The sequence below is a fragment of the Salvelinus alpinus genome, chromosome 4 (assembly GCF_045679555.1).
Source record: "Salvelinus alpinus chromosome 4, SLU_Salpinus.1, whole genome shotgun sequence".
Classification (NCBI taxonomy): domain Eukaryota; kingdom Metazoa; phylum Chordata; class Actinopteri; order Salmoniformes; family Salmonidae; genus Salvelinus; species Salvelinus alpinus.
In genome coordinates this window covers 51,895,196-51,909,744 of record NC_092089.1, presented here as the reverse complement: position 1 = coordinate 51,909,744, position 14,549 = coordinate 51,895,196, and the positions used below count along the sequence as shown (strand labels likewise).

The 14,549-nt window shown below is 41.8% G+C and overlaps 1 protein-coding gene across 3 annotated transcripts; it reads right to left on the bottom strand.

The window, feature by feature from the left end:
• Nucleotides 1-7,104: 7,104 nt before the first annotated feature.
• Nucleotides 7,105-14,549, bottom strand: mecr (mitochondrial trans-2-enoyl-CoA reductase). Of its 3 annotated transcripts, none has more exons than XM_071397862.1 (10): nt 14,248-14,549; nt 14,000-14,097; nt 13,711-13,842; nt 11,141-11,284; nt 10,711-10,813; nt 10,087-10,189; nt 9,926-9,999; nt 9,749-9,809; nt 9,493-9,565; nt 7,105-9,203 (listed from the first exon to the last, which is right to left on the bottom strand). In XM_071397862.1, the coding sequence occupies exons 1-10, from the start codon at nt 14,496-14,498 to the stop codon at nt 9,040-9,042; spliced, it is 1,203 nt and encodes a 400-aa protein (XP_071253963.1). In that variant the 5' UTR covers nt 14,499-14,549; the 3' UTR covers nt 7,105-9,039. The 3 variants fall into 3 exon arrangements, with proteins under 3 accessions (XP_071253963.1, XP_071253965.1, XP_071253964.1); XM_071397864.1 differs by having other exon boundaries at nt 14,415-14,503; XM_071397863.1 differs by having other exon boundaries at nt 14,330-14,465.

The following is a 14,549-nucleotide window of genomic DNA, read 5'->3' as shown; positions in this document are numbered from 1 at the left end:
CCATTTCTCCTCCTGTCTTCAGCTCACTCTGCTTACATTTTCTACCATTCTTCTGTAGCAAACCATCTCTCTTTTTCCAGCCATTTTTCACTGACTCAAGCTCCCCATCTTCCTCCCTCTCTCTCTTAGACCTCATCTGCCTCTCTTTTTCCCTCCATTCCTCCTCTGTATTTCAAGTATTATCCTTATGATAATGCTGCAATTCTCCTGACATACAGTGGGGAGAACAAGTATTTGATACACTGCCGATTTTGCAGGTTTTCCTACTTACAAAGCATGTAGAGGTCTGTCATTTTTTTATCATAGCTACACTTCAACTGTGAGAGACGGAATCTAAAACAAAAATCCAGGAAATCACATTGCATGATTTTTAAGTAATTAATTTGCATTTTATTGTATGACATAAGTATTTGATCACCTAGCAACTAGTAAGAATTCCGGCTCTCACAGACCAGTTAGTTTTTCTTTAAGACGCCCTCCTGTTCTCCACTCATTACATGTATTAACTGCACCTGTTGGAACTCGTTACCTGTATAAAAGACACCTGTCCACACACTCAATCAAACAGACTCCAACCTCTCCACAATGGCCAAGACCAGAGAGCTGTGTAAGGACATCAGGGATAAAATTGTAGACCTGCACAAGGCTGGGATGGGCTACAGGACAATAGGCAAGCAGCTTGGTGAGAAGGCAACAACTGTTGGCGCAATTATTAGAAAATGAAAGAAGTTCAAGATGACGGTCAATCACCCTCGGTCTGGGGCTCCATGCAAGATCTCACCTCGTGGGGCATCAATGATCATGAGGAAGGTGATGGATCAGCCCAGAACTGCAAGGCAGGACCTGGTCAATGACCTGAAGAGAGCTGGGACCACAGTCTCAAAGAAAACCATTAGTAACACACTATGTCGTCATGGATTAAAATCCTGCAGCGCACGCAAGGTCCCCCTGCTCAAGCCAGCGCATGTCCAGGCCCGTCTGAAGTTTGCCAATGACCATCTGGATGATCCAGAGGAGGAATGGGAGAAGGTCATGTGGTCTGATGAGACAAAAATAGAGCTTTTTGGTCTAAACTCCACTCGCCGTGTTTGGAGGAAGAAGAAGGATGAGTACAACCCCAAGAACACCATTCCAACCGTGAAGCATGGAGGTGGAAACATCATTCTTTGGGGATGCTTTTCTGCAAAGGGGACAGGACGACTGCACCGTATTGAGGGGAGGATGGATGGGGCCATGTATCGCGAGATCTTGGCCAACAACCTCCTTCCCTCAGTAAGAGGATTGAAGATGGGTCGTGGCTGGGTCTTCCAGCATGACAACGACCCGAAACACACAGCCAGGGCAACTAAGGAGTGGCTCCGTAAGAAGCATCTCAAGGTCCTGGAGTGGCCTAGCCAGTCTCCAGACCTGAACCAATAGAAAATTGGTTCAGGTCTGGAACCTGAAACCTGAAGGATCTGGAGAAGGTCTGTATGGAGGAGTGGGCCAAAATCCCTGCTGCAGTGTGTGCAAACCTGGTCAAGAACTACAGGAAACATATGATCTCTGTAATTGCAAACAAAGGTTTCTGTACCAAATATTAAGTTCTGCTTTTCTGATGTATCAAATACTTATGTCATGCAATAAAATGCTAATTAATTACTTAAAAATCATACAATGTGATTTTCTGGATTTTTGTTTTAGATTCCGTCTCTCACAGTTGAAGTGTACCTATGATAAAAATGACAGACCTCTACATGCTTTGTAAGTAGGAAAACCTGCAAAATCGGCATTGTATCAAATACTTGTTCTCCCCACTGTATATCTTGTTCTTGCTTTCTCAAGGGACCCCATTTAACTGGCTGTCACAATCTCCGTACAATCAGCACGAACCCGTCGGGATGTAGCGCTTAACAGTACATCCCACTTATAACGCAGCTGCTTCGTCTTGATGTTAATATTTATCTAAAGCTACCGCAACACTTTTCAATTTCAAACAAGTGTGCTCTCCGCCTTCTTTCTCCCTTGCCTGTCACATGACATGTTCCGCTTCCTTGAAGCCAACAAGCATCTTCGGGTTATGCCGGATGCTGTCCTAACCTGCGACGAAAGTCACTTTTTATTGAATTGGCGTGAAAAGGGTGTGTCCCCTGTTGCAGAGGACATGCCTCTGGGAGATAACACTGACAGGAGATTTACGATGTCTTTGGGGATACCGCATTCCAGAGCATGAGTTAATGTTTCTGTACTGGGGTACCAGGCGGAGATGGCTGCAGTATAGAGGGGCCAGACACTGGTCTCTACACAATGAAAACTGTTTTTACAGCAGAAACTGTCTGCTGTGAATTCTAAGTATCTTTCATACAAATCTTAACCTTGTGACCCAGTCCATGCATCTGTTGTGTGTCATGTAGACTGTAGGAGGATAGACTTTGCTATAAAATGCTGTGGCTCAAACCAGCTCGTTGAGTTCTCAGTGATCACCTCCAGGGGTGATTACCGACCAGCTCCATTACTGCAGTAATTAAATAATAAAGTTTGATTGTTTTGAAGAAATCTAAAAGTCTCTCCTTTTGATTACAATAATTGTAGCACAATTTTGGCGACGAGGATGGGATGATAAACTTAATCTTTCTGATTGTTCCCAGTGAAACTCAGGTTAACCGTGCACAGGGAGTTGCATTAGATGCAACCAGGGGAAAGCCACTCTCCACTATTTGGAGCAGATCAGATCCCCACCTGGCTGGGAGCGTCAGCTGAATGAATACATCATTTTGAACAGAATTGGATTAAGGGTGAGACTGGTTTCTTTCAATAATTGAACTTGAAAGTGCACAGAATGAATAGTACATATTAGACATTAACTGAACATTTAAGTGATGAAAAGATAAGAAGAAATACAATATAAAAAATAACAAATGCGCCTGTTGAGGGTATACTCAGAGTTAGGTCTTCCTTAAGAGGGCCACAGCTGGGGTAACTAGCAGGACTGAGTTGAGTTGATAAGAGTGTTCTTAAAGAAGACGGCGGGATTGGCCCGTCCCATGATGCTGCGACTGGTCCGTCCGGCGCCGCCGCAACTTCAGCAGCTGCAACTGGGCCGTCCGACGTCGCCACAACTGGTCCGTCCGACGACGCAACTTCAGCAGCTGCAACTGGCCCGTCCGATGCCACCACAACCGTCGGGTCTTGATCGATTGCGCAGATGATTACGGGTCTCGTCCAGTGTGGTATCATTGTTCGCTTGTGTATTTATTCGAGGTACTCCTCGCTCTTTTTTTTGGGTCTCAACCCTGTGTTTTGTATACGTGTTTGTTTTGTCTTTGTCCACGTGCCTTTACATTGCACGCTGTAATTTGGGTCAATAAAAAAAAACTAAGCATTCCTGCGCCTGTCTCCCGATCCCATTATACCAACGTGACACAGATAACTAAATCTAATGAATTCTAATAATAGCGGTTAGGTAATTGCGATAATATTTGTGGGCACAGCTCTTTCTTCTTCCTATGGATTGACTGATTTTATAAATTTGGCACGTTGTTACTTTTAGTCTTGGACATTTCATAAGTAGTGAGCCGAAAGAGAAAAAATAATTGTCAAGTTTGTTTTTAACCTGCCGACAGAGGTAAGCGCAGAACGTTGATTGAGAATGGGTTATATATAGTTTTTCCTACTGGTAAAATTAGAAGTTAGTTAGTCGTGCTCGCTGGGCTATATCGGGCTGTAAGGGATTCAGTGGAACATTTGTAGTAGAGGTCTGAATAGTTGAATGGAAACGTTCTGTGATAATTTCTGATTACTGTTGCTGGGTTTTATAGTTTAGGTAATACCAGTGAATTTGAGCAGAAGCTTATGTATTCTAACATTATAATCTGTTTCCATTACGTGGAACAGTGTCCAGTCATTAAAATGGATTACAGGTTAGTTTTGACTATTACGCTGATGAGACAGCACCAACTTTTTAAAGGTTCTAGATTTGTTAAACAACAGGTTTATATGTTTACTACATTAATGCAACAGGTTGAAATTATTAGATTACTGGAAAGGGGTTATGGGTTTGTTTTATTTTAGGTGTCGATTTCACTTAATGAAACACTGTATTATCTGATGTGTTTTGAGTAGGATTCTTCCTTCTGTGACTGATGGAAGTCTCCTACGGTATGTATGTTAAGGGAAACGTAGGAGATCACGTCTCAAACAACTTTTTATTAAATGCCTGGGATCAAATATCATCGATTCCTTACTCTGAGAAATTGACTACATTTGTGACAGAAAAAAAAGTATTACATTTAGAGGGGTAACAGGAACATCTAAGGAGAAACCGCTATTACATATCTTGTTGGACATTGGTCTAGTAACGATACTAGGATAATTTTATATGGTTATGGAAAAGAGACCAGTCATATAATATGTGAGTGAATTGTTAGACTCAGTGACGAGATGCATGTTGCTGTGTCTAAGGGTAGCACATTCTAAATTAAGCATACATAAATGTTGGGGTAGATTAAAACAAACGATTAATGATTTGAGGGAGTACAGTGAACTTATCATTATTATCAGGTTTTGTTTGTAGTTAAAACTTTTGTGTTGCTAAATCAGTGTAGTATAGTGAATGCTAACTAAATGTTTTTTCCGGTAAAAAGGGATTTTTATTGTCTCTCTTTGAAATGTTTCCCGGGGCTGTGTTTTTGGGAAAAGCGAGAGTGAGATTAAGGCTCATCAGGGGCACGCAACTACCAAATTAAATAAGGCCTGGCCATTTTTGTTTGTTTTTACCTTAAGGTTTGCAAATACCCACACACAACACACTTGTTATGACTATTTGTTGGTGTTTTTAAAATACTATGATTTTATTGTTCTATTTCAGAATCTTCTGAAGTTTTTCTGCGTTATAATTAAACATGTGAATTCTTTTGATAAGAAATGTACTGGAAACTTCCTGGAATATGACATGTATGAAATGTTTGACTGTTTTTCATTAATTTGTCTAATATAATAAGAAACACTTCTTTGAAGGGTTTGTATGACCTCTGACCTCTGTCCTGACCTTCCAGTGTGGTTTGATCACCCTCACTGGAAATCCATTTGGATATTGATTTTAAGGTAATTTGTAATACTGATTTGAAGGTCATTTGTAATATTGACAATTATGACATTTATAGTTCTTAGCCATATTTGTGATTTGGACAAATGTGAAGGAAAGGGGATTGCCTTTTTCCTATGACCGTATGGGTACAATTAATTTTCTTTATGAAGTTCAGGGTAGTGATTCTAATTCGATTTTGTTATTTGAAATGATTTTATTTTGACCAGTAGTAGTGTTTTTTTTTTATTTTTTTTTTTTACACATTACTCACATGGGGAGTTACATGTCAAAATGGGGGAGGTAACAGTCCTCTGAGGTTTTGGATTGAAGTTGAGTGATATGTGAAGGAGTGTATTGTTGTGTTTGTTCTGATACAAATCTCACCCGATTAGGTCTGCTGGATTGTTAGGATTTTTCCCGATGGGTTATTGGTCTAACTTCCTGTTCCTGTGGCTCTGCGATGAAGTTGACAGTGTGATGGAGAGTATAAGCCAATTTGAAAAAAATTGTTAAAATAGAATGTGTTATTCTCTTTGACATATGTTTAGACATTGGTATTAAGAATAATTGGTAAAAGTAATAATTTATCATAGAGTTAATGCTTGTCAAAAATGAACTGAACTGTTGTTCTGATATGACACACACCTGTCTATATAAAGGTCCCACAGTTGACAGTGTATGTCAGAGCTAAAACCAAGCCATCAGGTCGAAGGAAATGTCCATAGCGCTCCGAGACAGGATTGTGTCGAGGCACAGATCTGGGGAAGGGTACCAAACAATGTCTGCAGCATTGAAAGTCCCCATGAACACAGCGGCCTCCATCATTCTTGAATGAAAGTTTGGAACCACCAAGACTCTTCCTAGAGCTGGCCGCCCAGGCCTAACTGAGCAATCGGGGGAGAAGGGCCTTGGTCAGGGAGGTGACCAAGAACCCGATGGTAACTCTGACAGTGCTCAAGAGTTCCTCTGTGGAGATGGGAGAACCTTCCAGAAGGACAACCATCTCTGCAGCGCTCCACCAACCAGACCTTTATGGTAGAGTGGCCAGACAGAAGCCACTCCTCAGTAAAAGGCACAACAGCCCGCTTGGAGTTTGCCAAAAGGCACCTAAAGGACTCTCAGACCATGAGAAACAAGATACTCTGGTCTGATGAAACCAAGATTGAACTCTTTGGCCTGAATGCCAAGCGTCACGTCTGGAGGAAACCTGGCACCATCCCTACGGTGTAGTATGGTGGTGACGGGTTTTAATGACTCCAACCTAAGTGTATGTAAATTTCCGACTTCAACTGTAAATGTCATATTTCAGTTTTTTCAAAAAAAAGTGTTTTTTTCTGTCATTATGGGGTAGTGTGTAGATTGATGAGGGAAAAAAGTCTGTAACGTAACAAAATGTGGATAAAGTCAAGGGTTCTGAATACTTCCCGAATGCACGGTCTCTACTATACCCCATACTACAAAAGTTGACCTATTCTATTGGTCAACATGTCTTTCTCTGCAATAAATAAATATTCCAAACATAGCCTACTCTGGGACAGTTGTGGGATGCAATATATCCCAAATTAATACAACCCCTCACATTAAAAAAAACTTTTAAAAGCAATGAGACTGATGCAACACATTAGAACGTGTAGCTTAAAATGTTGATAAACTATTAGGCTATTTCTTCACAATATAAGTGCAGCAATGCACACATGGCAGTAGGATGTAAGCACAAATGTTCCTAAATGCAATCAATCAGCGGGAAAACACTGTCCTCAAAAATGAAAGAAAATGCTATTGTGTGTAATGCTTAATTATATAGTTGCATTTTTTTATGGGGAAAATTATGTTCCCCAAACTTGAAACTCATGCACCACCTACTTACGTATGCCAGTTAGGCTCTACATCGGTTGTAAAGCGAATTAATGTGCTTAGTATTAAAGAAGTTATTTGGCCACTTTAGTTGTGATACAAATCTGATCAAAACACATCGGCCTATGGGCTAGGCTACATGAGGTGTGCGACTATGATTTGAAAAAGTCTCAAAAAAAGGCATGTGCTGTTTCTTGCTTTACTGCACATTCTGGGCATCATTCACAATTGATAATACATCATTCACAAGTGATAAGCTAATATTGTCACCCATCAGACTATTCTTAATGTTGTCTTTAAATATACTAAATAATGTGTTAAACTAGTTTTGATTTACACTGAACAAAAATATAAAACACAACATGCGAAGTGTTAGTCCCAAGTTTCATTGAGCTGAAATGAAAGCTCCCAGAAATGTTCCATACGCACAAAAAGCTTATTTCTCACAAATGTTACACAACACAATGCCAAAGATGTCTCAAGTTGAGGGAGCGTGCAATTGGCATGCTGACTGCAGGAATGTCCATCGGAGCCGTTGCCTGAAAATGTCATGTTAATTTCTCTACAATAAGCCACCTCCAATGTCATTTAAGAGAATTTGGCAGTATGTCCAACTGGCCTCACAACCGCAGACCACGTGTAACCACGCCAGCCTAGGAACTCCACTTCCGGCTTCTTCACCTGCGGGATCGTCTGAGACCAGCCATCTTGTCTGTAATAAAGCCCTTTTGTGGGGAAAAACTCATTCGGATTGGCTGGGCCTAACTCACCAGTGGGTGGGATTGGCTTCCAAGTGGGTGGGTCTATGCCCACCCATGGCTGCACTCCTGCCCAGTCATGTGAAATCCATAGATTGGGGCCTAATTTATTTAAATTGACTGACTTCCTTATATGAACTGTAACTCCGTAAATCATTGAAATTGTTGCATTTATAATTTTGTTCAGTATAGAATGGACCATTACCATACACCTGTCTCGCAACAGAGGCACGGGGGGAAAAGAATACACGGCATCTATGCACTTAAATAGCGAATGGAGGACGCTTTGCCTGTGGTTCATTTTCATGCCAACCAGGTAGGCTATACTCCTGTTGTAAAGCGAAGCAATGTGCTTAATATTAGGAAAGTTGATAAATATAGTAGGCCTAGCCTATAGAAAGCTGATGGGATCCTCTTTTTATTAGAGGCCATCAAAACTCTTTTCTCACACCATTTCATAGCCTATAGAAATGTTGCTCAAAATGAGCTCATGGGCTCTTATGAAGTGTTTGATTTGACACATTTTATCAATGTCAGAGTGATTAAAGGGACAATGGAATGCTAAGTACCAGGCAGTTAGCAAGTTTGGTAGACTACTAATGACCATCAGGAACATCAGACCTTAGAGAAGCCTAGTAGTTACCGCGACTTAATGTTCACATGGAATTTAACAAGGTCAGTGTAACAGCTCTAGTTGGACCCTGCACTATTGTTTTTAAAGCAATAAACCTGTCTAATACGCATCATGATGGTATTTGCTCGTGTCCATACAACGAGTAATTTGAACTCTTTAAAAATAACTTAATCTTTGCCAAATGTTTAGTGTTTTACCAGAAACACCATGTGTTGCATAACCACATTAGCCTGGTCCCAGATCTGTTTGTGCCGTCTTGCAGAGTAATAACCATAGGAGTTGCCAAGACAGCACAAACCAATCTGGGACCAGGATATAACAATGTTACCATTCAGGAGAAATAAACATGTAGACAATACATAAGTTGTCAAGGAATCAATGACCATTCTGAAATAATATCCATGAACTGTTGTCAGGAAAGATGACTTAAAGTGGTGCTGATAACATATATAGTGGACTTTGAGCCGCTACGGCAAACACACATTTATTGAACGTGTGCTTGAGTAACGCATTTCTGACAACGATGAAGCAGCAGCCTTGGGCATGCACCCGTTGAACGTGCCGGGACTTCGTTTTGTATGCAGAGTCGTATTCAATTGGACACCCAGTGCAAAACACTGTTTCTTATTGGACAAGTCCAGGTAGTCCCTTCCTGTTTGTCCATTTTCTTCCATTTGGTACCTAATGAACATGACCCTGAGAACGGCTGGGACTGGTCAAAGGAGGGGTCACACGACCAGGACCTGTTTGGCTGAGGTGAACGGCTGCATGGCAGTGTCCAGTGCTTTCCGGAAGTCTTGGAGGCCTACCTCGGAACAGGCAGGTGCGGTCAGCTTTCCCTGGCGGATCAGGGAGCAGAGCTCATCCAGCATTCCCCGTAAGGCCCCCTCATCTGGGGAGACAGAAATATACATAGACATAACATATTATAAGCCTTATTATAAAGACATTATAGAAGCTCGTACATGCAAACTCATCCATATAACAGGTTATAAAGCATCATACCGGCAGGCTCTTGAAAGTAACATTTAATACTTGACATTCAGAGGGACAAAATTAAAGGTACCATGTGTCTTACTCATAGCTTGGACCCACTATAATGGCATGTGAGAAATGCAGAGCAAATATCTGTCTCACCACCCTCCTACATATTTTGTGTGTGTGTATTGTATCTGGCTCACCCTGAGAGTGGGTTCTCTTCCACTGGGTGACCCAGAACCCTTTGACTTTCACATTTTTGAAGATCAGGGCACTCTGGGGAGAGGACAGACAATAATTTTTTGTAAGTATGTACAACACACAAGTGGTTTGCATAGGTATTAGCATTTAAAAGCTATCGCCATGTTTGTGAGAGGGAGAGAGAAAACAGTCTGTTGAACTAGTTCCTAGAGGAACATGGTAGAAAAAGGGTAGTATTACAGGAAGTAGCAGTCTTACCACAGGAACAGTGACTGGCTGCTTGGCCATCCCTCCATACGTCACCATCGACCCTCCAACTCTGAAAAAGTTTGTGGGGGTGGACTATTTACTTGATCAGATATCAAATCCACTTGAATCTCAAAACATCAAGCTATGGCAACAAAGAAGGTTCAATTCAGTCACCTGAATACTTACTGTAAGTGACGGAGGAGTTCTGTTGCACTCTTTCCCCCAACTCCGTTCAGTGCCAGCTTAGGCCTTGGACAGGTCTACAAGGAAGTTAAATAGTGAATTTACATCCAAGGAAAGATCATTATCAGAATTTGGCCCTCAGAGCAGTGTTGATATCCACAGACCTTGAAAAGTTCCTTCATTTCATGCCGCCTCAGGGTCTCCTCTTTGATCACATGACTGGCGCCCATAGCCTTCAGCCTGTCAATAAGCTGTGTGAGGTCTGGCCTGTGAAAAGGGACACACAAGTACATGCAGTTCTTCAACACGGGCCTTCTTGAATACGCAACCTTGCTTAATATAATCACTGCTCTCTACGGAATTTTCTATATCAGTCTCTCTCGCACATACACATCACTTTATTAGGGCAGTAGGCTATATTATGACAGTGAGTTACTTACAACAACCCTGGTCTAGTACAAGTACTCTTTTCATTATTTCCAGCTGATAACCCCGTGTTATCATTAGAGCTGGAAACCCCCGCCCCCCCCTCAAATGGTTTTACTTCAGCTGCCGAAAGGTCAAATTCTTAATCAGTCACTAATTCACAGATGTTCCCTTTTTGAAATGTAGCTTAGTGCAGTATGCATTGGCTCTATTCATTTGGCACCAAATCGAAGAAATCAGACTGAAACAGGGAGGGAGTCGAGCGACTACATGGACTTGACCCCATAAGAACACTCATTTTCTGTTGCAAAAGATTTTGAGTTGCGTGCCCTGATGAATACGAAATGGCCGTTTGGATTTACCTGTCTCTGACCACGTTGATGGTTTGGATCCCCCTTGCAGCAGCGATCTGTATGACAGCCTGGCCCACACCACTGTTGGCTGCATTCTGGATCACTGTGTCACCTGGAATGAACTCGCATGCAAAGGGCAGTGCAATAAACATATTATACAGTGTAGTGTGATGAAGGAAAGTTAGGTTCTGTATAAAAGACTGAAGCTCACTTGTATCCTTTTAACACTATTGGGCCAACCCGAACCTGACAATTTTGTTTCACGTTTCACATGTTCCTTTCCAGCAACTTAGGTGGATGATTAACAAGGCCAGAATCATATAGCACTGTTCGGCTTAGCGCAGTAGCGTGAAAAAGGTATTGGATAAGGGTATAAGGGGGGGGGGATGGGTAACAGCTAGCTTGGCATCAACTTGTTGAAATGGTGAACTTAGCACACCTGGTTTCAGCTCCTCAAAGTCAGAGAGCATCCTAAAGGCAGTGCAGGGGTTAACCCCCAGTGTGGCTGCAGAGAACAGGGGGATGTCATTGGGCAGAGAGATCACATCGTCTTCAGCTAAAACCGCTGCTGTCCTCCACGTCCCTGCTCAGAGAGAGAGAGAAAAGGACGGGGTCGTATTCATTAGGAACCAAATAGAAGAAAACGGACTGAAACAGGGAGGGACCACCTAAACTTGTCCAAGTACTTGTTTCCGTTTTCCTTTGGAAAACGTTTTAATAATGTGTGGCCCACCCTAATGAATAAGGCCCCGGGGGCTAATTTATAAACATTGCATGGGCACAAAATATGTCCCAAAACATAAGTGCGCCAGTTCACGCAAAAGTTGGCATTTATAAAAACTGAACTTCACATGAAAATGTACTTATCCTCCTGCAAACTTTAGACCATGCATATGCACAGTTTCTAGTGGTTAAAGTATTGCAAGAAGGCATGAGTAGCCTAGTAGTAGCCTTGTGCAAATGCGTAATATGATGACACTCTTATTCATCACAACAACAAACAAAAAAACAGGTGGGCCTAGCGAAATATAGTAACACGATGCAATCATTTGCAGTTAGTGAGAAGAGTGTAAACCAATTTATCTTTGCACGCTAAAATAATTACAAGTAGGCACACTGTATATTCTATAATTTTTTTCATTTCCATGATCAATACAGAATAAAGTCCTCACCTTCTCTGACTGACGGTTTCATAGACTATTCGCAAGATAGCCTATAGACCTACAACAAGTTAGGATAGACAACCATTTGTCCCATCATTTAATTGGACCTACTTCACAGTAGTAAATAGTGCGATACAATCTGAAACGCAGTTTAACGGTAGAACAGACGGTTCACATTTTCTATTGACGTTTGTAGGCTACGCCTGAGTACTGTAATGTGACATTTATTGCGTAGACAATTTCATATAAACATAAATCATACACTATATATATATATATATATACAAAAGTATGTGGACACCCCTTCAAATTAGTGGATTCAGCTATTTCAGCGACACCGGTTGCTGACAGGTGTATAAAATCTAGCACACAGCCATGCAATCTCCATATACAAATATTGGTAGTAGAATGGCCTTACTGAAGAGCTCAGTCACTTTCAAGGTGGCACCGTCATAGGATGTCACCTTTCCAACAAGTCAGTTTGTCAAATTTCTGCCCTGCTGGAGCTGCCCCGGTCAGCTGTAAGTGCTGTTATTGTGAAGTGGAAACGTCTAGGAGCAACAACAGCTCAGCTGCAAAGTGGTAGGCCACACAAACTCACAGAGCAGGAACGCTGAGTGCTGAAGCGCGTAAAAATGATCTGTTCTTGGTTGCAACACTCCCTACCGAGTTCCAAACTGCCTCGAAGCAATGGCAGCACAATAACTATTTGTCGGGAGCTTCATGAAACGGGTTTCCATGGCCAAGCAGCCGCACACCAGCCTAAGACCACCAATGCGCAATGACAAGCATCGGCTGAAGTGGTGTAAAGCTCGCTGCCATTGGACTCCGGAGCAGTGGAAACATGTTCTCTGGAATGATGAATCACACTTCACCATCTGGCAGTCCGACGGATGAATCTGGGTTTGGCGGATGCCAGGTGAACGCTACCTGCCTGAAAGCATAGTGCCAAATGTAAAGTTTGGTGGAGGATATATAATGGTCTGGGGCTGTTTTTTCATGGTTCGGGATAGGCCCCTTAGTTCCAGTGAAGGGACATCTGGAATGAAAGTTGTTAGATGGGGTTGATCCAGGTCTAAATCGCCCAACATCAGTGCCCAACCTCACTAACGCTCGTTAGTATAGGCCCAATTAAATGAGAGATGCGCATGATATTGTCTACTCAAGAAATGTGAAATTACAGTATTCAGACGTAAGCTACAGAAGTAATCTACAACTGTCTGTTCCACCATTAATAAACTGTGCTCCGGATCGGATGGCATACAGCAAAATATTTAAATTACCTTATCTGTTTTACTACTGTGAAGTGTGTCCAATTAAATGAAATGGGACGAATGGTATCCTTGTTGTAGGCCTATGCTACCTAGTAAGTATAAAACCATCACAGAAAAGGTGAAGAATGTATTATGCAATGATAATGGAAATTAAATAAATAATGGCCTAGGAAATGGATACCTATTTGTAATTATTTTAAAATGCAAAGAAACAAAATATTTTTCCTCTCTCCTTAACCTGTTTATTGCTATAAATAAGTCTGTCCCATTTGCACAAAATTCAAATCTACTTGCAAAACAATTCTTAAACCACTAGAAACTGCGCGTACGTACGGTCTAAAGTTTGCAGGAAGGTGAGCACATTTTCACATCTAGTTCAGGTTTAATAAATGGCAGCTTTAGCATGAAAGCTGGCGCATGCATGCTTTGTGGTCTATTTAGTAGATTCACATGGTTTATAAATGAGGCCCCTGGACTCTAAAGCATGAAGAGCCATTGAAAGGGCTTGAATGTAAACCTAGATAGATATTTCAGCTCAGTAGTATCTCATGAGCATTAAAGTATTAATTTACCTAATCCGGCATCTCTTGGGATCACCCAGTCCCCTGGTCTGAGTGATTTCACCTGGCTGCCCACTTCCAGGATCTGGGCCACCCCCTCGTTTCCTCCTACTGCTGGAAGGTCAGGTAGGATGGCATAGGAACCTGCAGGACCAAATATTGACATTGGCTTTAGATATAAAACAACTATAGTTAGGATCAATTTGATCTTGATCCAGTTAACTCATGATAGGAACTCAACAATAAATTGAATTGTGTGTGTGCATGTCACCAGTGTTGTTTTTTTCCCTTTCCTTTTTACCTTGGATCATGTTTATGTCAGAAGGGTTGATGGGGGCTGCCAACAATTTTACAAGGACACTCTTAGCACCAACAGAGGGAAGCTCCATGCTCTCCAACCTGTAAAAACACACAAGACACATTTGAAGCCTCTGGATTCTCTCTTCAGATACATCTGCTACTACGACAGCACGTCACGGCAGCATTGCACTTACACCCAGACTCAATGGTACACAGTACTCAATATTTTAACATAGCTAACATTCTTACTGAACAACTTGAGACGGGTCGCCGTGGTTTCTGTACAACAGGGCCGTACAACCATTGATTGAAGATTCAGTTGAATACCTACAAATACTACCCCTCGGGGTTGATAACTGTTGTTGTCGGGTGGTGGATCCACTGGTGAATGTTCTACATACTGTATGCCTCCTCACCTCGGTTCTTTTACATAATAACGATGCGATACGTGACACCTTCATTTTAAAACACAAAAAGCATGAACCCGTAAACCCGGCCATCTTGGATTAACCCTTGGCATGCCAGAGTCAAGCAGTGGTCCCACCACTTCC